This window comes from Candida theae, assembly GCF_024610275.1.
Source record: "Candida theae strain CBS 12239 chromosome Unknown scaffold15, whole genome shotgun sequence".
Lineage (NCBI taxonomy): Eukaryota > Fungi > Ascomycota > Pichiomycetes > Serinales > Debaryomycetaceae > Lodderomyces > Lodderomyces theae.
In genome coordinates, this window is record NW_026261353.1 from 20,046 (window position 1) to 45,855 (window position 25,810).

Here is a 25,810-nt window from a genome sequence, read left to right on the forward strand (position 1 = left end):
GAGAGAGAAAATGAGAATTAAAAAAATCGTTTGATGACGTAAGAATATTTTTTATTCTCATCTGTGTCGCAGACAAACAAAACCAGACAATAAATACACGACACTACTCCATTTCCTTTACAAGCTCATTCAACTTCTTCTTCTTTCCCTCTTTATCATCCTTAGCCAACTTAGGGTTCTCCTTTAAAGCGCTTTCTACTTCCTTCTCAATTGAATCATCGACAGGCTGTGCTTGGGGTATTTGTGGTTTGGCGCCTCCTTTCACAGGCTTTTCTCTTATTTTTGGCTTGACTGATTCATCAATCTTCCTTCTCCAGCCTGTTTTCAAATGATCATTCGTGTGGAATTTTGGGAATGGATGGGCCTCGGTGTTGAAAACGTATTCTGTTAATGGAAGTTTGTTCTCATCGTCAAAGAGCAAGTACAAGTATTTCAAGGTTTCCGCAAACCAAAAACTTTCTGTGTTGTCCTTGTACTTTGGCGAGCCGTCTGAATTCAAGCTGGTAACATCGCTCAAGGAAGCGAAACTAACCTCGCCGTGCTTATTTACCACCTTTGTGTATTTGACAAAGTTTTGGAAAATCTCATAACCCCATCGACGATATTTGGCATCCCCAGTCAATCTGTAAAGATAGAATAGCGACTCAACAGTTTCTGGACGCTGCAAGTTATGCCTGTCCAATGGTTTTATTTTAAAGTCATGTTCCTTTGTGGTGTCTTCGTTGAAAACAACAATTTCCGGAGACAACCCAGTGGGCGCAACATCATGATACATCTTATAACATGTGTAGGTCAATTCCTCTCCAAATTTGAAATCCAGAGCCCTCTCTTCATTCCACCACTTTTGTTGCTTAGCTTCGTCGAGTGATAACCCATTGGTTGCTCCTACAGCTAATAATCCACCATAAAAGCATACCAAATGATCCATTTTAGGTGAAAACGGGCCGCCAATACCCTTATCCAATTCACCAATAAAAGTCAATTCATTGGGGAAAGATTTTCTCACTAGGCGATTCTTAACTCCTTCAACAGACTCACGATACAAGTCATAATATAGGGGTTCCTCCTCGCTTGTTTGCAAATATTGCTTCAAAAGGTACTCATAGTAAGAATCCCCACGACTACCCAACCTTATTAGGTTGCCCTGATATTTCCCGGTATCTGGATTGACATAAATAGGCACTAACCCATCTTGTGGCTTATTTGCTTCAAGAACTTGCATAACCTTTTCCGCTTTTTCCCACCAATTCACTTCCCCAGTCAATTTGGCTAAATACTTTAATTCCAATTGCACTGTGGCAGCTTCAGCTGTAGAAGACGCACCGCCGTCCATGTGGTTTTTAATGCCAACGCCGGATTTCAAGTTAACTGAGGAGTATGGAATGCCAGTGGCACTGTCATACACACCATGTAAGGAATTGGCCAAACCAACAGCTTTATCAAGATAAACATCATCATTCCCACTCAAGTGGAATGCCGATAGCAAGCCTCCCAACATTCTTATGGTGGTTTCAAAAGTATTCACCGCGTAGTCAAATTTATAATCCAAATCATCTTTTATCCATTTTCTAGCTCTCTCAACTTCTTCTTTGCAATCCATTATCATTAATGTATCTATCGAGTCAACAATCATCCAACCCAAAGGTTGTGGACCCATGTTTTCACCTTGTTCTTTGATAGGATGGTACACATCATACCCCCAAGCATACTTTTCATACGAATGCCAGGACTCCAACATTGCCTGTCGAACTTCCAGTTGCGCAGTTTTCCATGACGGTGTCCCTGAATTGAATATTTGAAACACATGTGACGAGTCTGACGACAGAAATAAATGATTTCTAGCTAGGTAGTAGACAATATACAAGCCTAGCGAATAAATGAAGCCTTTTAATAACATAAAAACCTTCTGTTTTCGTTTGCTGTGCGGATTTCTTGGATGGAAGGGCGATTTATCTTTGTAGTATAGTGGAAGTGATTTAGACACCGGTTTGTCCTTGTATGAATCGTGATTGCCTTTCGAGATATTGCTGATACCGAAATTCAAAGACATCAAAATTGGGTTTATTGTGTGGTTATGTTAGACCTATGAGATATAAATTTGGGTATCAATGGTAAAGTAAGGACCATAAATACAGGTTCCAAGACGAGATTGTACTAATATAAGCGGTAATTTCTCACGTTATGTGTCGTTTTACTCTTGTGGGTCAGGTCAATCATTTTACACTATTGACAGGAGAAATTATCGAAAAAAAAACAAACTAAACACGACGCTACCATAAATATGGCAGTAACAACACGTCAGCAATACAGTTACGAGAGAAGGAGGGATATGACGGGAGTTTGCCGTGTCGATGTAAAAGAGAATGGGCGGATTGAAGTTTGACCAGATCTTCAAGACACTGTTGCCCTTTTCATCAAACAGGCATGGTAAAATCTCGGGCAATTGTCGACACTAGAGTTAGTTCTTTTAGATATCTCCCCTTCACCACATGTTGACTGAACCCTCTAGATCTCTCAATTGCTTGTACGTTGGTTGCAGTTGTTTCCAATACACCCACGTCACCTGTTGAAGCTGTAATCACAATGACAGATGTACAGTTGTTGGCAAGTTCTTAGTTGAACGATCTTTTTACCTCATTTGAAATTTCCTTCCTAGTGGAAAGTGTCATGTAATTGACCATATAACGTTATATATGTAGATTCAACAATTTTCTTCACGTGCAATCAACAAAATCACCACCCACCGTCACCAACCAACCAACCATCCAACAAAACAAAACAAAACAAAACCTCAAAGAAAAAAAAAATAAAAGAGAGAGAGAGAGCAAAAAAAAAAAACAAAAAAAAACACAAGAGCTATTTTAACTGGATATCACGAAACATCAACAATCATTTCGCACTGAAGATATACCACAATTCTCCAGGCTCGCTCTACCAATCTTTACCACTTACCAACTGTAACCACCGCCCATTATTTCTGCCACTCAAACCCACCAAACCAAGTCTCCCATTTCCCAGCCGGTTTTCAGCCGTGTACCTCTTCATTTTAATTGGCTTAATTTTTTTTATTTTTGTCTTTGTTTTATTTTTTTTTACACAATGTCGGTTACAAGCAACAACGCCGAAGGATCGGTTGACTATACATCATCTTCGCCACAGCCTGGCAGCATAAGCAGAGACAACAGAGTCGGCATTTCTCATATCACGCACGAGGAGAATGACAGTGGGGTTTCATCCCCATTGGAGAATAGGAGGAGACTGCAACGTCAGGGATCCGAGTATGAGGACGATCTTGATCAAGATCACGAATATGGCTCAGACCTGCCTCAATCCCAACAGTCAAATAAAAGAACGAAGGTGACAAGAAGGTCAATTGCTTGTAAAAGTTGTCACGCATTGAAGGTTAAATGCACCCCGTCTGACCCCGAGGACCCAAGTAAGCCCTGTATTAGATGTGTCAACGCCAACAGAAGGTGTGAAATAGATCTCAACCAAACAAGAAAACGCAGAAAAAAGTCCGAGATTCTTGAGGCAAAGAGAAGAGAAGCAGAAGAAAAGCTTAAGGAGGAAGGTGACGATCGTGTTGCAGCTGCTGGAGCTCCCACCAACTCTGAAAAATCATCACACAAGAGAGGTAAAGCCAACCCCAAAACAACATCAGCTAATTCTCCAGTACACGCGTCTCAAAATCGCAATCATAACTCGACTGTGCCGCCCATATCTAGCAACTTGAACCCAGCAAACCCTCGTTCGCAAAATTCATCTCCAACAAAATCAACAAGCGATGGTGCTAATAGTCAACCAAATTTGTCATCACCCCATTTACTGAAGGACGAAGAGATCGCTGCTTTGAAACAAAGAATCCTCACATTAGAGACGCAATTGAACCATAGGAATCATTTTCATAGAAAAACACATTCCGATTTTCAACCAGAATCTTCTTTAGAAATGTTTTCTCCCCCATTTGTTTCCAAGTCGGACCTCGAACAAGAAATAACAACTTTGGCTGAAACGTCGTCAAAGTTGACTGATTTAACAAATGAGCTCAACAACTTGGCAAACAAAAGAACAAGAATGTTGAAAAGCGATGTCGTACCAGACGTTGTTTCCAAGGGGTTTTTAACCTTGCCGGAAGCAGAGAGAAGACTACAGTTGTACAGAAGCAGAATCCTTTCATTTTTGCCCTTCATAGACGTCCCAGCCGATGCGACCGCAGATACTTTACGCAAGGAGCAACCGTTTTTGTTCAATGCAGTGATGGCAGCAAGTAACGTAGTCGATACCACGCTGACCCAGTCAGAGATTGACCATGCCCTACTCGTGGACAATGAAGCGATTAGGTCTGTTTGTGATGAAGTAATGGTTGTGGGTAAAAAGACGGTGGAGTTGATAAAGAGCATGTTAGTTTTGACATTGTATTACAATTCACCAGAATTGTTCCGACAACGCCGATACCATTTGCTAAATAACATTTGTGTTTCTCTTTTACACGATTTGGGAATAGTCGCGAGACCCTCGTATTCATTTGACAATAATGACGGTTCATTGAAAAAGAATCCGGAGCAGAAAACCAGCGATGAGTACAAGTCGCTAGTGTTGATCATATATTTCAGTACGGTCAGCATTTGCCTCATACTTAGAAGAGCTATATATATCAAGTGGACACCATATGTTGAAGAGTGTTGTGTAGCTCTTGAAAATTCCCCGGAGATGAAGTACCGAAAATTGGCCTTGTTTGCCAGGATAAACGCCGCATTGGAGAAAATACATCATATTATTCATTCACCTGAAGTTAGTGATAGAAGAATTTCCAGTTCCCAGTATATGATTCAGGAGTTGCAGCGTCAATTGAGCGAATTGAGAAAGAAAATCGATGATGATGACCATGTTTTCTTGTCGTATCTATATTCTGTCGAAGCATACTTGCATGAGCCCAATTTGAGCTACATTTTCAAGCCAGAGGAGTCGCAATTGAGCGCAGCTGCAGTCAAGGCCATTTCAAATTGCACCAACTCTTGTCTCGCAGCATTGAATGAGTATAACAAGTTGAGCTCGGATCAAATTGCGCAAATGCCATTGTCGTTTGGGTCAAGGGTGATGTATACCGGTGGGATGTTGCTTAGGTTGAGGTTCTTAATCTTGTCGCTTCCATCACATATCGAGAAGGACTTGGTCCCCCGTGACGCAGTTGTTTGTATTCAAAGAGTGAGCAACTTGGTGGAACAGGCACATAATCAGCACCCAACGAACCACTTGTTGAAAAAGACAAGATTGGTTTTGCAGTTGTTTATCCAAACGTATGCTACACAAGTGCATGATTTGATTCGCAAGAATGGCGAAACACCGCAAAATTTCAAACCCAATAACCGAGAAACGGTGGAGTTAAATCGAGTCACATCCAATTTTGAAGATTCGAGGGGTAGACTGAGCCTAACGAGAGACGAGGCACACAGTGTTCCATTGGACATTCTTTCTTTTGCTGCATCATATCGACGCGAAGGAAATCCAAGTGACCGTCCAAGAACGGTTTCTGAGTCAAAGGAAAACCCAGGCACTCCCCAAACTATGGTTCCCCAGCCAATTGGGTCACAAGTACCTTTTACATCTGCTGGCAATACCCCGGTCAACCAAGTAACGTCACCACCGCCATCTTCAATCCCGTTTCAGCCTTTGCAACTACCTGTCATTCAACCCTCGCAACAGCTACAACATCAATCTTTTTTGAATCACGTGCCAAGCGCCGACACAGGGATAAACTCTAGCGTTGGACCGGTCGCCACTTCATCAACCACCAATCCTTTTGAACCTAATGCTACGCAGCAGCACACAGGGCTCTCGCCGGGCAGTTTTGACTACAGACAGTTTAGAATCCCCCTGTTGTCGAATGCTCTGGGTATCGGAAACACGGGTCAGAGTGTATTCAACAACAATGGCAACAATCCTCAGCCCCACAATTTCAATCCAAATCTCGCCAACCCAGATCAACTTGAAAACTCATATATGGTATTGAATGATGAATTCTGGTCAAATTTGTTGAGCACAGACTCTACTGATAGAATAAATTTCAGCAGTAACAATGCCCATTGGAATCAGATGCAAGACGAGGTCTTTTTTGGTTAGACATTTTAATAGAGTAGACAAGTTCGAAAACGCGTAAATTGGAAAATAAAGAAAAAAAAAAAAAAAAAAAAAATTCACTCACAGCGTAGATGTTCAAGATTTCATGGCACGAGAGAACTTCAATGTCCTTGACATCGTTCGTATAATTGGCGGCATCTTATTTTTCAATGCTGTGTTATCATACTGGTTTACATCTACCTCAACTTGGGGATACCACGGCAAGTATATCAATTGGAGGTTTTGGCACCACAAGATATTAGAACCCAATAAACATCTCAGTTTGAGCCAATTGTCTACATACACAGGTGAAAACAATGGGGCAATACTACTTGCAATAAATGGTAGTGTATACGATGTGTCGTCGAATAGAGCCGTTTACGGCCCAAAGGGATCGTATCACAACTTAGTCGGCAAAGACGCAGCCCGAGTATTTGTCACGGGATGCTTCATGAAACCTGACGAATACACGTACGATTTAAGGGGATTGGACAAAGAGGAGTGTCAAAAGGATATCAGGGGATGGCAAGAATATTTTGAAACCCATCGTGATTACTGGTACGTGGGGAAAGTTGACTTGACATTTGATTTCCTTAGTGAGGACCCACCAAGCCCGTGCATGCACGTTAAATTCCCAGGGCATACGTAATTTACCCGTTTCAAAGATTTTTATTATCTATACAGAGCTTACTAATCTAACGCATCTTGAAACCTTTTTAATAAATCATCCGGATCTTCCAATCCAATGCTAACTCTAATCAAATTTCTGTCGACTCCCCATTGAGCTATTTCGTCCAACTCTTGGTAATGGGCGAGAATTGCATAAGGACAAGCCAATGTGAAATTCGTACCCAAGGAAGGTCCCTTGTGAAGATCAACCTTGTTAAAAAAGGAAACAGCGTCTTCAGGCTTGTGGAATAAAAACGACACCAAACCTCCGTAGCCACCATTTTCGTTCTTGATTTCGTCATAGTACTTCTTTGAAGGACCGATAGTGGGATAGTAAACTCGAGCAATCTTGGGATTCTTTACAAGTAAACCAACCACTTTTTCTGTCGTTGCATCAATGATACGAACACGATCAACAAAGTCTCTTGAATTACGCTCCAACCACAATGCATCCTCATCCCAAAATAAGTCCTCGTACTCCGCATCAAAAAACTGCTTCAACTTCGAATAGTACCTCGATGATGGATTCAAAATGAGTGACCCTGCCAATACGTTTGAGTCGCCTGAAAACACTTTTGTCAATGAGGATGCAACCATATCAGCGTACGGTAAAACGTGAATATTTATAAAGTTCCCCACAGTTTCATCAACAACAATAGCAAAATCATACTCGTCTCCCAACTCTTTTATCCTTTTCAAGTTTGGAGTTTTCAACAATGGATTGGAGGGACACTCACAAAACAATGCCATAATCTTCAACCCATCTTTCAATTCTTTTTCCAATTGGTTCAAAGACTCGTCATCTCCCATTCCCAAAAACTTGACACCAGGTCCGAATTTCTTCAAAATGCTCAACGTATCAGTGTAGGGAAAACCAAAGCACACAGAAATTCCCGGTGCTTGGGAAATATTCAACAATGCATGATGGGCAAAGAAAATCGAAGCCATACCAGACGGACACAAGTACACATCCGATGGGGTCAAATGCTTTCCTCTCTTCAGGTGCTCGATATTCTCCAACTCTGGATCTTGATCTTTGTCCACTTTCCCACAAATCCGTCTCTTCAATGCGCTTTTTGCCTCCTTGGCAAATTTGAAATCCAAAACACGTCCATATTTCTGTTCGATAAAGGTGTTGAACTCCTTTTCTACTTCCTCATTCACTTGACTGTCAGAGCTACGCCCACTAGCCCGAGATGCTGTAATCGATGGCGATCTGGATTGAATCTTTTGCGCTTGCAATGCTTGTTTCCAGTTACCCTTCAAGCCTTGCAAATTTTTATCATTTTCAAACAACTCTTTCAACACATACTCTGCCATTCTTGAACTCATAACCTCCCCTGAATGCTGCCAGTAATTCTTGGCCAACGGGAACAAAGCTTTTGGGAAAAACACAACGCCAATTGTTGTACCCACTTTTGTCAATCGCTCGTAATCATTCACAGGTTCACTTGTGCTCAACTGTAAGACTCTAACATGCGCATCGCCTTCGTACTTTTCTTTGATAAATTGACGGCATCTCTTTGCAACCTTGTAGCTCGGAAACACAAGACACGCTTCCCCCTCACGACCATACTTTGCTTCTAGTTTCCGGCACAATTTTTGAATTATTTGATGAATGAAAAATCTTGGGTACCCCGAGCTCATCTTGCTGGTGACCCAGTCCTCGCCTTCTTCATAACCAACAGTGGCTTCCCACGTAGGTAACGTTACAGACACCGCATGAGGCACATTGGGTATGGGAACTCCCACTTCTTGTGACGGCATAGCTTGGATTATGGAGACTGTGATTCATCAAATTGTTTATTTTATTTTTTTTTTGTTTTTTGTTTTTTGTTTTTCTCCCTCGGCATGACTAAGGAAACCACAGTTGGGGATTTGACGTACTAACTACACAACTAGAGCACTCTACAGAATCTTCGATATAGAGTCGACATCTAATCTTTCAAGCCTTATAAAGAACCTCGAAAATGCAACAAAAAGAAAACCTTTCATCTACATTACTTTTTTCTGTTTTTTTTTTTTTTTTTTTTAGCTTCACGACTTTATACAAGTGACCGAGCCCTCTTTCAATCTTTTTAAATCTGACTCTTTGACATTTCCATTCAGATGAGCACTTGTGGTTGCTGTTGAGGTAGTGGTCGATGCGCCTGCCCTGTTGTGTTGCATGTGCGACTGAACTAAATGGCCAGCTGCAAGTGCCGAGCAAAGAGAAAGCTCCGCTGCCAACACCGCCGAAGCAACAATTTTAGCCAATTGTCTGGCATTGTCGCCCGGATTGGTTGGATGTGGACCACGTACTCCCAATAAGTCCAACATTGCACCTTGTGGTTCCAAAATAGTACCTCCACCAATCGTACCCACTTCTATAGACGGCATACTGACAGAGATTTGTAAATCACCAGTTTCCTTGTTCTTGTTCATCAAGGTAATACAGTTGGAACTCTCGACATTCTGCGCTGGATCTTGACCACATGCCAAGAATACAGCAGTGACCAAGTTCGACGCATGTGCATTGAAACCACCAACAGATCCTGCCATGGCAGAACCAACCAAATTCTTACTTATATTCAACTCCACCAATGCATCCACGTCCGATTTCAAAACTTTGGTAACAACATCAGCTGGTATAGTGGCTTCAGCCACTATTGACTTACCTCTACCTTCGAGCCAGTTTATCGCTGCTGGCTTTTTATCAGAACAATAGTTTCCTGAAACGGATATAATTTCCATATCCTCGTAACCACATTCCTCAACCATGTACTTCAAAGAGTATTCAACACCTTTGGATATCATATTCATTCCCATGGCATCACCAGTCGTGGTTCTAAAACGTATGAATAATAAGCAGCCGGCTAAAGAAGTCTGGATATGCTGCAAACGAGCAAACCTTGAGGTTGAATTGAACGCTTTTTTGATTGTTTTTTGTCCTTCTTCTGAATCAATCCATAATTTGGCTGATCCAGCTCTGGAGAGTGTGGGGAACCTAACACAAGGACCACGCGTCATTCCATCTTTTGTCAATACAGTCTCTACACCGCCACCTGCATTGATAGCTTTGCAACCACGCATGGTTGAAGCAACAAGACACCCTTCGGTTGTGGCCATTGGAATGTGGAATGGCTTACCATCGATAATCAATGGTCCTGCTACACCAACTGGAATTGGCATATAGCCAATAACATTTTCACAGCATGCTCCGAATACTCTGTCATAGTCGTAGTGCGCATAAGGCAAACGATTCGTTTCCAACACAGGTGCATTCGCCAACTTGGCAATTGCTTTACGACGCACAACGACTGCCCTTTTGTTGCTTGCCAATTGCTTCTCCAATGCGTATAGGGGAAGCTTACCTCCCACAACCAAGGAAGTGACTTCCTCGTTATTCAAGTTTTTGACGTTGCCCTCTTTCAATACCTTAACACATTCCTCAAGTGGCAACTGAGTGCCTGGTTGACCAACTTCCTCCACGTCTTCAACTGACTCAATCTGAGCAACTGTAGTTGTAACGGGTTCAGACACTGATGCGCGAGCTTGCGGGCGTGATATCTCCTTATCAAGTAACTTATAAGTGGCACTAACTTGGTATCTTGCAGCATTGAGAAAGTATATGTTTGTGACCAATGACACCCCAAAACAGAACGCCAAAACCTTTGACAACAATCTATCTTGTATAGCAACACTGATTTTACTCAAAGTTGAATAAATAAAATCCTCCACCTGAGCTGCAAAACCCGATGGCATGTAAAATCTGGTTGGAAGAATGGTCAAAACAGTGCCATATTTTCCAATTGATATCTCATTGGTTAATGATTCGGTTACAGCCGGCGATGCTCTTAAAATGGAGCTGAATGCGTTAAAGTCAATGCCAGCATCAGAGGTATTGTACAACCACGAGCTTCCCAACCAAAACACATGAAATGCAACAAAACCTAAACTCATAGCAACTTTGAATGAAAGGATTGAGTAATCTTTTGAAGAAAAGAAATTCGTTTCATTCGGGTGCTCAATAGATGACGACTGTTCTGCGACTCTAGCTGCAACCAATGAAGAAATTCCATCCTCTTCCAACGCCTCCTTCAAATCATCCGTTCTGCGAGCCCTGTTGATTTCAATTTTCAACCCTAAAATTGCTGAAAAAAATGTGCAAACCAAGAGCAAGTCAAATGCTAGTATCAACGAGGCAAGGATGCAAAAGTTCCTCAATCCGGTAAGATGATTCCCATAAGCAGCGCAAGCAAGCATGGCTCCAATGACAACAATGTGGTCGCGGAACATGCTTAACGTATGTGATGATACCGCTTGGGAAACAATATTTGGCACGTCATCTGGAGATACGGTGGCCGATTTCAGAACGAACCCCGCAATGGAAACCTTGTGTTTGAACCCGATAATGGCAACAAGAAATGGAACACCCTCCGAGAGACTCACAAATGACACTTTTGTTTGGAGGACCTTGTTTGAAACCACCAATGCAAATAAAAACGCAAATGTTGATGATACCAAAGTGGAAAAAGCCAACCAGAATTGGGAGCCAATCTGCTTCATGTCATAAAACACCTTTAACAACGTGTACCACATTGCCAAGTAAGCAACAAAGATCAACACAACATCAAACCGGTCAGCTTTTTTGATTGACTCCTGAACCTTGAAGATCACATACTTTAGACTGTCATAAAATCGAGCGATTTTGTGATCGTTCCTTACCTTCCACAGGATCCCATCGTTGTCAATCCTATTGGTACTCTGTAATACACTTTCTACTTTGTTTGAGTCCACGAGAATGGCCTGTTCATTCCCGCTAATCACAATCGAACCTGGAACTCTTGGAATCGAGTTGTGGAACCTTCTGAACCTCAATGGTACCAAAGTGAAATGGCTAGCACTCTGGTATTCAGTGTCCAATTCTGCAGGTGATACCGGTATCCAATCTGTCACCTTCAGTCCCGATCCTGGTGCATGGTAATAGCTGAGTCCATTCTCATTAGTGATCGATGACAAGTCAGGGATATAATCATCGATAATCGACAAGTATGCAATTGAGGCTAACAATGCCGGTACAACTATGAAATGAATAGGTTTATGAGCTGCCGCCCTGGCCAAGTCTCCAGTGACCTGTTGTAAGAAATGTAGCATGTTGTAGGCCCGAGCTTAGTGTGGGAGGGTTGTTCTTTAAATTTCAGGTCCTCTCTCTTCTCAACAAAAATAAACGACTTCTCTCTTTTTTATTTTTTTTTTTGTTCTCTCTTTTTTTTTCTCTTTTTCCCGTTTTAATTTTTTTCAATACGTGTCTGTCCCTCGTTTAGGTTTTGATCTTTTTGGTCTGCGGAGAGTTGTAGTTGTGCGGGTGGAGTTGAATTTATTATACGCAGTGGTTGAAAAATGGTCGTTGTGACTGCCTTGGTCGTGGTACCCGTATTCGTCCCGATATTACTCTGAGATGTGAACTCAATACTGGTGACACTCTAGATTCGTTGCTCGTATAGCGTTAACAAATGATAATAGCAAAGCTGAAGGGGATGTGTTGATTAGATAGCAAAAACTAGTGGGAAGAAAGTAGTGAAATGGCTATAATAGGGAGTGTTTTCAAAGTAACCCTCAGCCTAGTTATAAAGAAAGTGATCGATTACGGCGACATTTAAAAACATAACAAATTTTACAAAAACTAAGATTTTATCACTACTCTTCTAAACTCGTGTCTATTTCAAAGAGACTAATTTGATATCGAAAGTCAACTCTGAATTGGCCGGGATTCCTGGCAAAGCTTGAGATCCGTAACCCATTTTGGCGGGAATGACAACCCTTCTTTCACCTCCCACACTCATACCTGTAACTCCGAGATCAAACCCCTTGATACATTCGCCTTTACCCAATTTGAAACTGAACGGTTTGCCTGATGTGTTTTTGTCAAAAACCTTACCATTTTTCAACTTTCCAATGTATCTAATACCAACCTTGTTTCCAGATTTTGCAGTGGGGCCAGAACCAGTTTTTCTGTCCTCGGTGATGACACCTCCTAACAATGTCTTTGTTGGGTACTTCTTGTCTTTGGTGGATTTATCAGATCCTGCATCCTTCTTTTCCTTTGTTTCGTTAGCCAAGGTGGACCCGGTGGGGCCTTGTTCCAATTTCTCAGAGAATTGAACAGACTTCTTTTCTTCTTTCTTTGCGGCATTCTTCTTTGCCTTCTTTGACTTTTTTGACTCTTCCTCAGGCAAAGCTCTTTTCTTGGAGGCTTGCTCACCATTGGCAGTAGCTTCCTCTTCGTCCTGTATTTCCTGAATCTTTCCTGGCTCTGCAGACTCTTCTCTATCGTATTCGTCGTCGTCGTCGTCTTCTTCTTCGTCATCGTAATCCTCGTTCAAATCAATTCCATGGATAATCTCATCCTCATCAGGGGACAAGTCATATTCATCATCGTAATCACCATACTCCTCATCCTCTTCGTCACTTTCGTCAGCTGGGTGCTCGATATAGTTACCAGTCAAATGAATTGGGTACGATCCTGTGACTACAAAGTACACTTCCTCGTCTGGAGTAATGGTGAGGTCAAGGGTTTGTTGGTATTGATGTTTAGGGGACAAAGTACAAACAACAAACTCAGAAATGTCTTCGTCCAAGTCGTCTTCGTCTTCGTCATCATCATCACCCTCAACATCACCCTCAACATCTTCATCTTCCTCGTCTTCCTCATCTTCATCATCCTTCGAACCATTTGATTTCTTGGTGGACTCCTCTTCGTCATCTAATTCGTCCTCCTCGTCCTCCTCTTCATCTTCATCATCTTCATCATCTTCATCATCTTCATCTTCATCTTCATCATCGCCAAAAACTGTCTTTTTCAATATTCTCAATGTAGAAGGTTCTGCATTATCATCCACTGCTTCTGGGTCCAAAGAAGCCAAAGTAAGCCTAATAGTTACTGGGAAATCCTCTTCAATAGCTGGAAGTGGCTGGAATGGCATAAGTGCCAAGTTATAAGTAGCAATAGGAGTTAATTGTGACATGGTATAGTGTCTAAAATTTCTCTCAATATCTGATGGGGTGATGCCGAAATTCTGTGATGCCTTTCAATTTTTTTTTTTCAGATGATGCGATGGAAATTCATAGAATCTCTCGCATCTTTAGCCAGCATTCACGTGGGCCCACCCCCTCCCCCCTTGCATCTGTGACTACCTCCTCCATGCAAAAGACCACGACACCACGATAAACTCCAAAACTCCTCTTGTACACAGACTACAGAGTAACCTACAGCACACATATTACATTAAATGAATCCGTTTATTGGATAAATTGTAACTAAAATACAGTATTTCCAAAATATGACCTCTATACATTTTTCATTCTCTGACAAAACGTATACAGCTCATGATACCCTTCTATCGTAAAAAACCCCTCCATGTAAGTTTATTTTTTTTTTCAATTTAAAATTTCAACAAGTGTGGTTTGTCACCGTTCTTCAAAGAGAAAGAAGCGGCCAAGTATTGTTTCAACAATGGGGTCTTTTTGATTTCTGACAACAAGGCAGCGTCAACGGTCTTTTGGTCAGCAACTCTTTCTGATTTGATCTCCTTCTTGGCTGGAGCTTCGTCAAAGAATTCAGCTTCAGATTTCTTGGATTTTGGCTTTTGTTCTCTGGCAAAGTATTCAACGTTGAATTTCGAAACATCAACACCTTCGACATTTACCTTGGTGGAAGTAGCAATGACGTATCTAGCATTGACTCTTCTCAATGGAACACCGTTGACCTTGAATGGACCTGAGACCAACAAAGTGTTGTCTTCCAAGTTCTTCAAGTATACAACTCTCTTTCCTCTGAATCTTCCGGCCAACAAAATCAAAACAGTACCTGGGACTAATGAGGCACGCAATTTTTGTGGACGAGAAGTCTTTCTAGTTTGCTTTGGGACGGCAGCGTCTTGAGATTGATACCACTTTGGTGCCTAGATTATGAAATGTTAGTATACAGATTAAACAGATATGGCTTGGACTTCTGGGGGGTGCATCTTCTGAGAATCAGCAACACAACATGGGGTGACGGTTAAGGTTATACTCGCTTGCTGACGTAACAGGAACTTCTTGGTCTTTCCCTCATATATGTGCACTTCCACTCCTTGGTGAAATATGTATAACATAAAGCTCTCCCTAGTCGTTGTTACCAAACAACGAATTCTTCCCAGGTGGCATATCCCAGACTCTCCATTGCGTCCATATAGGACCTTGTAAACATACTGCTGAACTCATTTTTGATCTTGATGAATGTATGATATTGGGAAACACTATGGTAGACTATTTCGAAATTTTTTTTTTTTTTTCTTCTGTAAATGGATTCACCTTGGAAAGAAAGAAAGAAAAAAAAAAAAATTACAAAAAGGGTCGAACAGTGCAAGAGTGTATAGCTCAATCAGGCGCACACGACAGAGGGAGGGAAAAAACCTTGCCGCTGGGACGAGATACCCATGAGAGACTATTCTTTCTCGCGCGAGTGTGCCCGCGGTTTGAACGAGAAAAAAATAAAATGAAATTGTTTGTGTTATGTGAGAAACAAGTCATGACACCAGTAGGGCTAAGCCCTAATACAATTTTTGCAACCGACCATGCAAGTAAGTTTTTAGGAAACCTCGTAAAACTCGGTTGTGAGAGGCAAACTAGTGCTGTTGGGATTGTTACGAGTCTAAAATACCGCCTGGGTATCTTCAAATGTTGTCCACTGGCGGGCTTTTGGCCCAATAGTCAGCTCAGTTAGGAATTCATTCTCTCAACAGCACAATAAAATGAAGTTCGGTTCTCATTCCGTGCCAGATGTGAGAGAATACTAGTTACAAGGATTGTGCAGGCCGCAAGTACAGTCTTATCTCTGTAAAGTAAAACTTTGTTGTTGAAGATTAGCTTAGTCTATAAATTGCATTGATTTTTGCATAAATATCAATGGAAATTGTTGCGACACACCTCAAATTCAACTATTAATACACTTGTCATTGCTTGCTCTCTACTTTTCAAAGAATCTTAATTATACAATTGATCCCTTACTGAAACTCAAATTATTATACTTGCACACAAAATAAACTACTTAAGTAAAGTATTTCAAATTAATTACAACTTCTCCATGTCCCGTAGGAATGGAGATGTTCTCATTGACATTGATGTAATGACTTAAATTGACCACCGCTTCTGCGACAGTCTCATTCTTTCCAAAAGTATGGGACTGCCTGACGGTAAGAATCAACTGTGCTGTAGGAGCTGCCTTAAATGGTACACTTTCGCTCCATTTGTACGAATTTGTATGCTTATCATGTTTAGCGTCTCTAGTTTTCAACAATGTCTTCTCCTTGGTAGAGGTTTTCAACACAGCCTTGACATCCAAGGTTGGATTATTGTAACCCTTTGCCTCCACAATTGTAAGTCTACCAGGGATTGCACCTTGGCCATTCAAGCTAGAAGCCTCTGTAGCACTACTAACATTCCTACTGTGTCCAAGAATTGGCTTTTGTGGTGGAGGTAATGGTTCTTCACGAATGTTTGGTGCGGCAATAACACTTGAGATCTCTGCATCTTGAGCTTCTCTGAATTCTTTCTCCTCTTCCGGAATATCTTCTTGTCCTCCTTCCTGTCCATCATCTTGTTGCTTCTGTGATTTATCACTCTTGACACCGCTGCGTTCACTTTCCCCAGTTTGACTTGGAGCAACTGACTTGTCGTCATCAGCCTTACTAGCCAGATCACCATCCTTCTTAGATTTCCTACTTCCTCGCAAGCCTTTGAAAAACCTGTCACCTTTACCAAGAACATCAGCACCGGCACCAAGACCTGTACCAACAGCGCCAGTTGCAAAATCAGCAACATTTCCTACTGCCTTCATCGAAGTTTGATGCACCATGCTAAGATCAACAGGGATTGCTTCCTTGGATTCAACAGGTGGTCTGACGTATTCTGGGAAGAAAGTTGCTCTCAAATCAAGTGTTCCTTGTGTGTCCAAGTTGACTGTGAAGGGGGTGGTTGTCAACGCTGGAATGTTGGACAAATCGAGATTGGCCATACCCAACAATTCCAAGTCGTGTGTGAGATCCCAATCATACACTTCAACAAGCAAAACTTGTCTTGATCTTGAAATCATAGGGAAATCAACAGCCTCATTCCAAAGTGGGTCCAAAGTTCTACGCTTCTTGTCGGTCTTGAACACCTCAATACCGTCCAATTTAACAACACACAATGGATCTGATTTACCATTGCTATCAACTGAAGGTAAGTTTTTAGCGCCAATGATTTCCAATTTGCAAATACCAACATCCAAAATGGTGTCTAATGGGGCCAACTTGGCAATCGATGGAATGTACTCGAGCTGAACTTTAATAGAATCTTTGGGCCCAATTTGAAGTGTGATTGGTTTCTTAAAAGACTTTTCGTAAAGATCAATCGTATCAAAGGTCTTCTCAACCAAAATGTCCTTCTTTTGGGTCACCTCCACCTTCTTTGTGATTCTAAAGATAACCTTGGAATTGGGCAAATCTCTAATAAAAGTTTCCCCGGTGGACTTTGTAACTATTTGTCTATTCTCAACCTTTGGAGAAACACCCGATGGATACGCATGCTCATCAAAAATCGTTTGCACAAACACATCATTCTTGTGGAACTTACCACCAAGAAGATGCACCGCCATATCACCAGCCCTGTATTTAACAGCATCTGCCAACTTGAGCTTAATCTTTGGTGGTTCGGCAATAGCATCTTCCTCAGTCTCAATCCACTCATACTGTCCAGGGTTGTTCTTGAAAGTTTCTTCATCTTTCTTGTACTGCTCTTCCTCGCGTTTTTCCTTCAAACGCTTTTGCTCTTCATATTCGTCCAAATTATGCAATTCTGACAAAGAGTAAGCATTGATGGTAGGGAAAAAGGAAACAGAATAGAAAAGCGTTCCACAGGGCTCACCTTCAAACAACACGGGTTGCTCAATAATCTCTTCAGCACCATCATAGCCAAGGAAATAACCTTCAGCATTCTTTCTCAAAAAGTCAGCAGCATTGATTGCGGCAGTACCCAAGGTCCTGTCTTTACCCTCAGGCTCTGCATCCATAATCTCCAACAAGTAGTGCAGATGTGGGTTTGAAACTGGCAAAAAGTAAACTGCATTCCATTGCGGGTTGACAGTTTCTGCAAAAGTAACAGTCTTACCTCTCAACTTACCATTCATAATCACTCTGACATATGGATCAACGTACCCAACAGACTCCAAGTTTTTCAATCCCTTAGCTCCTCTCAAGTGGATACGAATACCACCGACTGGTGCAGGAGTTATAACCTTGGCACTAGCTTCTTCATCAATTGCCAAAGGTTTCCAACTGGCACTAACACGAATTTGAGGCGGTGGTGAATTCTCAGAGAGTGCTGGACAAGTGATCCACAGCTGGCCTCTTCCACTCTCAAACACAAGGTCTTGCAAGTTAGCTTGTAAGTTGGCAACAATGCTGTTGTCAACAGTGTCACGCACGAGGATTTGAATCGACGTCTCAGTTTGTTGAGTGATTAAACTTTCAAAAGATTGTTCCCATGAAGGTTCATTAGTTTGCCTCAATTTACGACACGACTTCACCAACTCGTTGTTGACATATATCTCTGCATAGGGATTTAATAACCCAATAACAGACTTGGAAATATCCAAGTCTCTTGCCTCGTGTAAGGTGAGCTTCATTATACCAACTTCTGAATCAGTGATAACCTCTTTAGTTCCATCATCAAGCTCGATTGGTTGCATTGTGGGGAAGTACTTCATGTCTAATTCCAATTTCCCCACAACTCTACCACCTTCCATGATATTCTTCACAATACCAGTCTGGTTGTTTTCTTGTAAAAACTCACCCATGGGGAACTCACAGTTACCAATGAGCTGGTCATCTGCTTGATCTTCCAACAAGTGGAATACATTGAAGTTGAAAAAATTACCTTCTAATTGGTTGACCAATATATATTTGTGTTCCAAAAATATTGGGTCATTAACCTGCTTCTTGACTTTGGTTCTTTCGTCAATATCACCATTGTTTGACACCTTGATTTGCACGTACGGATTAATACTATTGGCTTTTGTTGTTTGTCCTGTCTTCAAGTTCTTGCAAGACTTGATGTAAACGGCAATAACACCAATAGAATCATTTGACTGACCCTCCAAGAGTTCTTCAACATTGATATCGAGAGAGTTTGGAGCATAAAGCATGGGTCTCAAAGTCGAGTGGATGATACCATTAACGAATTTGGACAAACCTGGAATAAATGACATGATATCAAGACCCAAGGTATCTCCACCAATAGGTTTCAAAACATAATCGATATTTGGCGGTTCCAAAAACTGAATAGAAACAATCTTGACGTGTGGGAAATTCAACGAAAGCTTCAATTTGACCTTCATTCTACCAGTGAATGTCATATCTTCAACCAAAATTGGTAACGATTTGGAAATAAATGCCTTACCAACAGTAACACCCAATGCAACTTTTGGATCAATCTTTCTCTTGATTTCATTTTTGGTCATATCATCGGTATCATTTGGAGCAAATGAGAATGCCCAGTCCATTTCAATAACATCGTGGCGAGTTTGTGGGTAAGACTTTATTGAGTCTACACGGGGTGCCTTTGAGCCCAATGTAAATTCGTCCAACGACAACTTCTCAATACCAAAACCGGGTGCCTGATCTTTTAAAATCTCATTGGCCTGGAACATGACTTGTTCAGATAAAGCAGGCATATAAATGACCCAAAACTTGTCCAAAAACGAATTCATCCACTCCATACTTTCCAATTGATTGACCAATCTGTTGTCTGCCTTGACTCTTTTCATGTCATCCCTAACGTTACGATTGAATCTTCTAAACTCTCCGCGGTAGACAGAGTTTGTAAACAACAAAACAAGTCCCAAGGATAAAATACCACCTCCCAATCTGGCCACCAACCAAGCAAAAAGACATGTTCCTAGCATAAGTGAAGTGTTCCAATACCAATCACCATAGAAGTGGTCGATAATATACCCTTCAACTGATTTGGAATTTTTCAACAACTTCTTCTTGTCGGTGTCTTCATCGACATCCCATCCACCAACCTGTTTCCAAGAAAAAGTCAATTGATCCCTTATATGAACTTTTCCATGAGGGTGTTGGGATGGTCTGGGCTTGGGTGCAGTTGATGCTTGTGGTTTGGTTTGTTGAGGTGCTCCGGTTTGAACTTTTCTATTATGATCATCGACGTCGGTTTTGTTTCCGCCAAAGCCAGCATGACGCCCCTTTTCCGAGTCACCTTTGTCATGTTTCTCGTTGGGGTGTTTGGAGTCTCCTCCAGGATGCCCATTCTTGTCGAGATTCTTCTTTTGCTCCTCGAATTGGTCTTTACCTGGCTTTTCACCAGCAAACGCCGGCTCAGCATTCGCTCCTGGGTCTGTACGATCCTAAACGAGATGTTAGTACTAGCCGGGAGACACATGTGTGCTGCATTGCCAAAAACAATGCCAACTGTGCTACTCCTTATGTAGCGTGTGCAATTCTTCTGGCTGTGCTGAATTATACATACTTGGCTTTGAATCATGAAGAAATTCTATGAGCTTAGTGAGTCAACCCAGTAAAAAATTGTTTGGTATATGAGGTTTGTTTGATAACGTGTATAGCTATTTGATGAATTGTGTTTGAATTCTAGCTAGTGTTGGACTTAAGAAGAAGATACTCGTATCAGTAGACAGAGACAGAGAGAGAGAGAGAGAGAGAGAGAGAGAGAGAGAGAATGAATGCGAGTGAGTTTATGTGTTGTTTGTCTTAGTAGGAACAGCAATTGAATGCAGAATATAAAAATGATGAAATTCCAAAAATTTAAGATTAAAAACAATAAGAAAAAAATTGTATTGTGTAATGTGCATTAAGAAGAAACAAAGGAGTATTACAACTATGTACATTCAAACAAGCTCTTTTTCCTAACTTTGCTACTATAAACTATTTAAGCTTTGAGAATTATAAGCACTTGAAACACAGTAGACAGGGACTTTTGTCTACTTAGTAGAGCAATTAGGTTAATAGAAGGCAAAGAAATACCAAAGATAATCTAATACAAAGAGAATATTAGAATTTTATGGCTGTGTGGCCTCGTGTTTGTGTTATTGCTACCTTGTTCTACGTCATTTTCATTTTTTTTTTTTCCCAGTTGGTGTCGGAGAAAAGAAAGTCACAGAATCGATTGTTACGACACTCCCTTGGTTTCAAAGTGTAAAGCACTTCATCATGCTGACCTCTTCTATCTCAATTGTCACCACTCCACTCTACAGTCACTCGATATCCTCTCGTATATATATATATATGTTTTATTGGATAGTTTACAAAATTATGAAACAGCAAAAAAAAAATGTGCTAATGGAAATCACCGCTTTTGATTAAACTGATTCCAAAACAACATCTTTGAAACCACCTGCAACCTTCTTACCCTTTTCTTCAGTGGAACCTTCACCGTGCAAAGCCAACAATGAACCCAAATCGAATTTTGGTTGTTTCAACAACTTGACTTTTCTAATGTGAACGTTTTGCAATGGGTAAATGGTTTGAGTAGATTTTTCAATTTCACGACCAATAACTTCTGGAATCAACTTGGAAGTCAATTGAGCCAAGGTACAGTTGGAAACTTCTCTTTGCATAATTTCAGTCATCTTCTTTCTGATTTCTCTCAATTTAGATGATTGAGCATAAGTGGTCTTTTTGATTTGGTTTGGTTGTCTCTTGGTGAAGGCAATGGCAAATACTCTCAAAACATAGTCATCAGCAGTCTTAACAGTAACGTTGGCTTCAACCAATGATTGCCATTTTCTAACCAATGATCTTATTTTATCGGAAGTAAAGTCCAAACCGTGGAAGTTGGTCAACAAGTTTTTACCTTGAACTTCATCAACTCTCAACTTGATCTTTCTGTAAGAGTGGTCCTCTGAACCTTGCAAGTCAGCCAAACAAACTTCGAAAACTCTTCCCTTTAATCCATCGGCGGCGTTCTTCAAACCAGTCGATCTGTTGATCAAAGTCTTACCAACATTTCTGTTTTCAAAAGTGGTTGGGGCTTTGATGTCAAACCAGTCTTTTCTGCTGAATGGGTCAACGACCTTCTTCTTCAATCCCTTCTTTCCTTTGGAAAGTCTCTTGTTTTTACCTACTGCCATGTTTTGATGCTGTCAGTTGTATTAGGAAGATAGTGGGAAAAAGGAGAAAACTTTTGAAAAATTAATTCTAATAAAAGAGGTTTTGTCTCTAACAGTATTAAAATTTTTTTTTTTTTCTTTTCTCTCTCTCTCTCTGTTTGCCTATGTGAGAGTGAGGACAATATGTATTACATAAGTAGTGCGCTATACATTATGTAATAGATTACGCAATACATCACGAGAACATTTCCTTAGAGCAAGACAACAGTGTTCCTTGCGCTACCGAAAAATACCTGTGTGTGTAAATAAATAAAAACAAGCTTATTGTTACACGTGATGTGATTTCCACGTAGGGCTGAGCCCTGTTGGTCGTGCATGCATTTCAATACGTAAACAACTCCACCATTTGCTTTTGAGACAACTTCCGATACCAACCAACTGCGATCTTCCGACCAGACCAAGCTTCACCAGCGTTATCAGGACAGACAACAGTTGTCACGATCACCTTGTCACACTCACGCCGTCAAGTCACATAAGCTCTTTACTCATATATTCTCAACAACAGTTACAGCTGCTTCCTACACCACAAGCAAACTAAATCAAGCTTTTCTCAATGGACGAGGATCAAGATCAAAACAATCAGTATGTTTTCGATGTTTTCTTTGCAGACAATTGTAGATTGAACTCAATACTAACCAAAGTACAACAGGGTCGCATTGAAGATAGGCTTGATAGGGGATTCACAAATAGGGAAAACCTCATTAATGGTCAAATATGTCGAAGGATCATTTGATGAAGACTATATACAAACTCTTGGTGTCAATTTCATGGACAAACGAATACAAATTAGAAACACAACAATCTTATTTTCCATATGGGATCTTGGAGGGCAGAAGGAGTTCATCAATATGCTACCGTTGGTGTCAAATGACGCGGTTGCAATCTTGTTTATGTTTGATCTAACTCGAAAGTCGACCCTCAACTCCATTAAGGAATGGTATCGCCAAGTGAGGGGATTCAACAAAACAGCCATCCCATTCCTCATTGGTACCAAGTACGACCAATTCATAGACTTATCCTTCCAAGACCAAATTGAAATTACACAACAAGCTAAAAAGTTTGGAGCAGCAATGAAAGCGCCTGTCATTTTTTGCTCAACCAGTCATTCCATCAACGTACAAAAGATCTTCAAAATAATATTGTCAAAAGCATTCGATTTGAAATTGAATTTAGATGAAATTGTCAATGTTGGAGAACCAATATTGATTTTCAAATGAGGGAAAGCACCTGTGCGTGTGCTTCGTCAACTATTAACGATCTAACGAACCGTATTCATTTCTTTAATATCCTAAGTAGAAAGGGTAAATCATATAATATATTCATCTGCATGGCTAACAGTTTGAAGCGTCTCTGATCGAACTTTTCCTGCATGTAAAGCGTTTTCCATTCTTTACATAAAGGAAGCCGCACACTGCAAGACTACAGGTGTCTTCCAAAAACACCGACATTCACGATAGCTATCAATTATGCCCCTTAAATACAAAGGGTGGGAACTTGTCTTTAGTTCTGAACTTGAAAATAAAGACAATTCGTCCTCTCGAACTACTCCTGCAAGAAGAACCAACCGAGGAGGGAGATCAACTAAATCATCACCAGACAAGCTTATTCTACAACGCAAATGTGATCAATTTCAAGTGAAACAGGGAGAAACAATTCTTGTAACTGCTGATGGCAAATCCAACATTGCCTTAATCAAAGATTTACGGTTTGGTATCAATGACTTTGTTGAGATTTTCGTAATCTGGTTCAGTGAAAGAAGTGAAATCAAATCAATACCCTCCGGTGTTGACATCGCCGACAATGAGATCTTAATAACACCGTATCTTGATGAAATCAAGCCTGATCAAATAGACAAACATGTGCAAGTTTTTTCTGAAAATAAATTTGGAAAGCTCGAGGGGGTGCACCAGGATGTGGAACCAATATTTATGTGCCGTAGAGCGACGAACGAGCAGGACAAGTTCTCTGAGGTTTTCGATTATGATGAGCTTATGCTCAAATTTACCGAAGATTCTGATCACTTTCAAGACACGTTGAAGGGGATTCTATTTGACTCTGGGCTGAAAAGGAGCCACATTGCGAAGTCAGTGGATGCAAAGCGTAGAGGCATCGACACAAACGAGAAGGAAACTACAACAGAACTGAGGGACAAGGCAAAACCGCAACTCGGTGCCGCTTCTTCCGAGTCAGAATACTCAGATCCAATCCTGGAAAGCGAAGAAGAGAGTGACGACTTTGAAGATTCTGATGTTGAGGAAATACCAGGTAGAAAGTCAAAGTCAAAGTCAAAGTCAAAGTCAAAGTCAAAGTCAAAGCTCAAGCAGGTAGCCACACCATCCCCACGAAAACGAAAAATTGTACCTAGCCGAAGCAAGCCACTGTCCCCCACCAAGGCTGCCCGGGCAGCTGATTCGGAAATTGAAAGCATATACTCAGTGGTTACTCCTCGTAGGAAAATAAGAGTTATGCAAAACCAAGGACAATTACCTTCGTTTACATCTCCGTCCAAAAGACTTCTAGATGGAACGCTCGACCCAACTTCGGAAGCATTCAGAGAAGTAAAGGAGAAGCTACACACATCGCAACGGTTAAACTCGCTCCCCGGTAGAGAAGATGAGTTTCTGATGATTTACGCAAGTTTGGAAAGTGCAATCAACGAAGAAACTGGTTGCTGCATATACGTTAGTGGAGTTCCTGGTATGGGAAAAACAGCAACCATCAAAGATGTAATCAAGCAAATGAACGAACTAGCAACGGAAGGCTACGTCAAGCCATTCAATTTTCTTGAAATCAACGGATTAAAATTGCTAGCTCCCACCGTTGCTTATAGTATGCTTTGGGAGCACATAACTGGCGGTGACAAAGTGGCAGACGCGAACGCTGCAATTTTGCTAGAGGAGTATTTCAAAAGAAACGACGACAAACGAAAACCATTGGTGGTGATGATGGACGAATTGGATCAGATAGCCCAGAAAAAGCAAAATGTCATGTACAATTTCTTCAACTGGCCAACATATACCACATCCAAGTTGATTGTTATTGCTGTTGCAAACACCATGGATTTACCTGAGAGGGTTCTTGCCAACAAAATTTCATCAAGAATGGGGTTGCGAAGAATTCAGTTCAAGGGATACACGTATCAACAACTCGGTGCAATAATCCAACACAGACTTGATTTGTTGACGAGGAACAGTAAGCACAAGGTGGAAATAAGTCCAGATGCCATTGGGTTTGCATCTAGAAAAGTTGCTAGTGTTAGTGGGGACGCTCGACGTGCTTTGACAATTTGTCGTAGAGCCGTTGAACTTGCAGAGAAACAATATCTAGAAAACAATGATGAGAGCAAAGGATCGTATCATGTTTTGATATCGCACATATCTCAAGCCATCAGCGAAAGTGTAAACTCGCCATTAGCAAAGTGCTTAAACACCTTACCGTTTGCAGCAAAGCTTTTCCTTGCAGCACTTTTGAGAAGAGCAAGACGAAGTGGCCTAGCGGAAAATTCAGTGGGTGATATAATCGATGAGATGAAAAACTCGATGGCCATGTTCACATCATCGAATCCTTTCCTAACAGACACTTCAATGTTTGATTTGTTGTACACGGCCAAGCTTGGCGACAAGGTGCAGATCAATATTAGAGTTCATCACTTTGAGTATATTTTGAATGCATTAGTGGAAGAAGGATTAATCAATCATCAAAACTCTTCAAGTGAAAGAAGAAGAATGGTGATACTCAACGTCAGCGAAGAAGAAGTGGGGTCGGTATTGAAAAAAGATCAAGATATATCACAGTTTCTATAAATAAATCTCTATATAC

General features: G+C 41.1%; 10 protein-coding genes across 10 annotated transcripts; 3 read left to right on the forward strand and 7 right to left on the reverse strand. All coding sequences in view use genetic code 12, as the record gives it.

The window, feature by feature from the left end:
- Nucleotides 1-103: 103 nt before the first annotated feature.
- Nucleotides 104-2,050, reverse strand: MNS1 (mannosyl-oligosaccharide 1,2-alpha-mannosidase; the record flags this gene model as incomplete). Its single annotated transcript, XM_051755058.1, has 1 exon — nt 104-2,050. One exon carries the CDS (start codon nt 2,048-2,050, stop codon nt 104-106), a length of 1,947 nt encoding a protein of 648 aa, XP_051610841.1.
- A 1,049-nt stretch (nt 2,051-3,099) lies between these two features.
- WAR1 (War1p) lies at nt 3,100-6,766 on the forward strand (the record flags this gene model as incomplete). Its single annotated transcript, XM_051755059.1, has 2 exons — nt 3,100-6,115; nt 6,381-6,766. 2 exons carry the CDS (start codon nt 3,100-3,102, stop codon nt 6,764-6,766), a joined length of 3,402 nt encoding a protein of 1,133 aa, XP_051610842.1.
- A 41-nt stretch (nt 6,767-6,807) lies between these two features.
- STR2 (cystathionine gamma-synthase) lies at nt 6,808-8,553 on the reverse strand (the record flags this gene model as incomplete). Its single annotated transcript, XM_051755060.1, has 1 exon — nt 6,808-8,553. One exon carries the CDS (start codon nt 8,551-8,553, stop codon nt 6,808-6,810), a length of 1,746 nt encoding a protein of 581 aa, XP_051610843.1.
- Nucleotides 8,554-8,823: 270 nt separating this feature from the next.
- HMG1 (hydroxymethylglutaryl-CoA reductase (NADPH)) lies at nt 8,824-11,922 on the reverse strand (the record flags this gene model as incomplete). The annotated part of the gene is made up of 1 exon (XM_051755061.1): nt 8,824-11,922. The coding sequence occupies one exon, from the start codon at nt 11,920-11,922 to the stop codon at nt 8,824-8,826; it is 3,099 nt and encodes a 1,032-aa protein (XP_051610844.1).
- Nucleotides 11,923-12,485: 563 nt separating this feature from the next.
- KGF57_000580 (peptidylprolyl isomerase) lies at nt 12,486-13,793 on the reverse strand (the record flags this gene model as incomplete). Its single annotated transcript, XM_051755063.1, has 1 exon — nt 12,486-13,793. The coding sequence occupies one exon, from the start codon at nt 13,791-13,793 to the stop codon at nt 12,486-12,488; it is 1,308 nt and encodes a 435-aa protein (XP_051610845.1).
- A 417-nt stretch (nt 13,794-14,210) lies between these two features.
- Nucleotides 14,211-15,030, reverse strand: RPL6 (60S ribosomal protein eL6; the record flags this gene model as incomplete). The annotated part of the gene is made up of 2 exons (XM_051755064.1): nt 14,211-14,729; nt 15,019-15,030. The coding sequence occupies 2 exons, from the start codon at nt 15,028-15,030 to the stop codon at nt 14,211-14,213; spliced, it is 531 nt and encodes a 176-aa protein (XP_051610846.1).
- An 826-nt stretch (nt 15,031-15,856) lies between these two features.
- On the reverse strand, nt 15,857-20,349 carry KGF57_000582 (uncharacterized protein; the record flags this gene model as incomplete). Its single annotated transcript, XM_051755065.1, has 2 exons — nt 15,857-20,212; nt 20,335-20,349. 2 exons carry the CDS (start codon nt 20,347-20,349, stop codon nt 15,857-15,859), a joined length of 4,371 nt encoding a protein of 1,456 aa, XP_051610847.1.
- Nucleotides 20,350-21,181: 832 nt separating this feature from the next.
- RPS1 (40S ribosomal protein eS1) lies at nt 21,182-21,952 on the reverse strand (the record flags this gene model as incomplete). Its single annotated transcript, XM_051755066.1, has 1 exon — nt 21,182-21,952. One exon carries the CDS (start codon nt 21,950-21,952, stop codon nt 21,182-21,184), a length of 771 nt encoding a protein of 256 aa, XP_051610848.1.
- A 592-nt stretch (nt 21,953-22,544) lies between these two features.
- On the forward strand, nt 22,545-23,208 carry TEM1 (Ras family GTPase; the record flags this gene model as incomplete). Its single annotated transcript, XM_051755067.1, has 2 exons — nt 22,545-22,573; nt 22,641-23,208. 2 exons carry the CDS (start codon nt 22,545-22,547, stop codon nt 23,206-23,208), a joined length of 597 nt encoding a protein of 198 aa, XP_051610849.1.
- A 249-nt stretch (nt 23,209-23,457) lies between these two features.
- On the forward strand, nt 23,458-25,794 carry ORC1 (origin recognition complex subunit 1; the record flags this gene model as incomplete). Its single annotated transcript, XM_051755068.1, has 1 exon — nt 23,458-25,794. The coding sequence occupies one exon, from the start codon at nt 23,458-23,460 to the stop codon at nt 25,792-25,794; it is 2,337 nt and encodes a 778-aa protein (XP_051610850.1).
- Between the last annotated feature and the right edge of the window lie 16 nt (nt 25,795-25,810).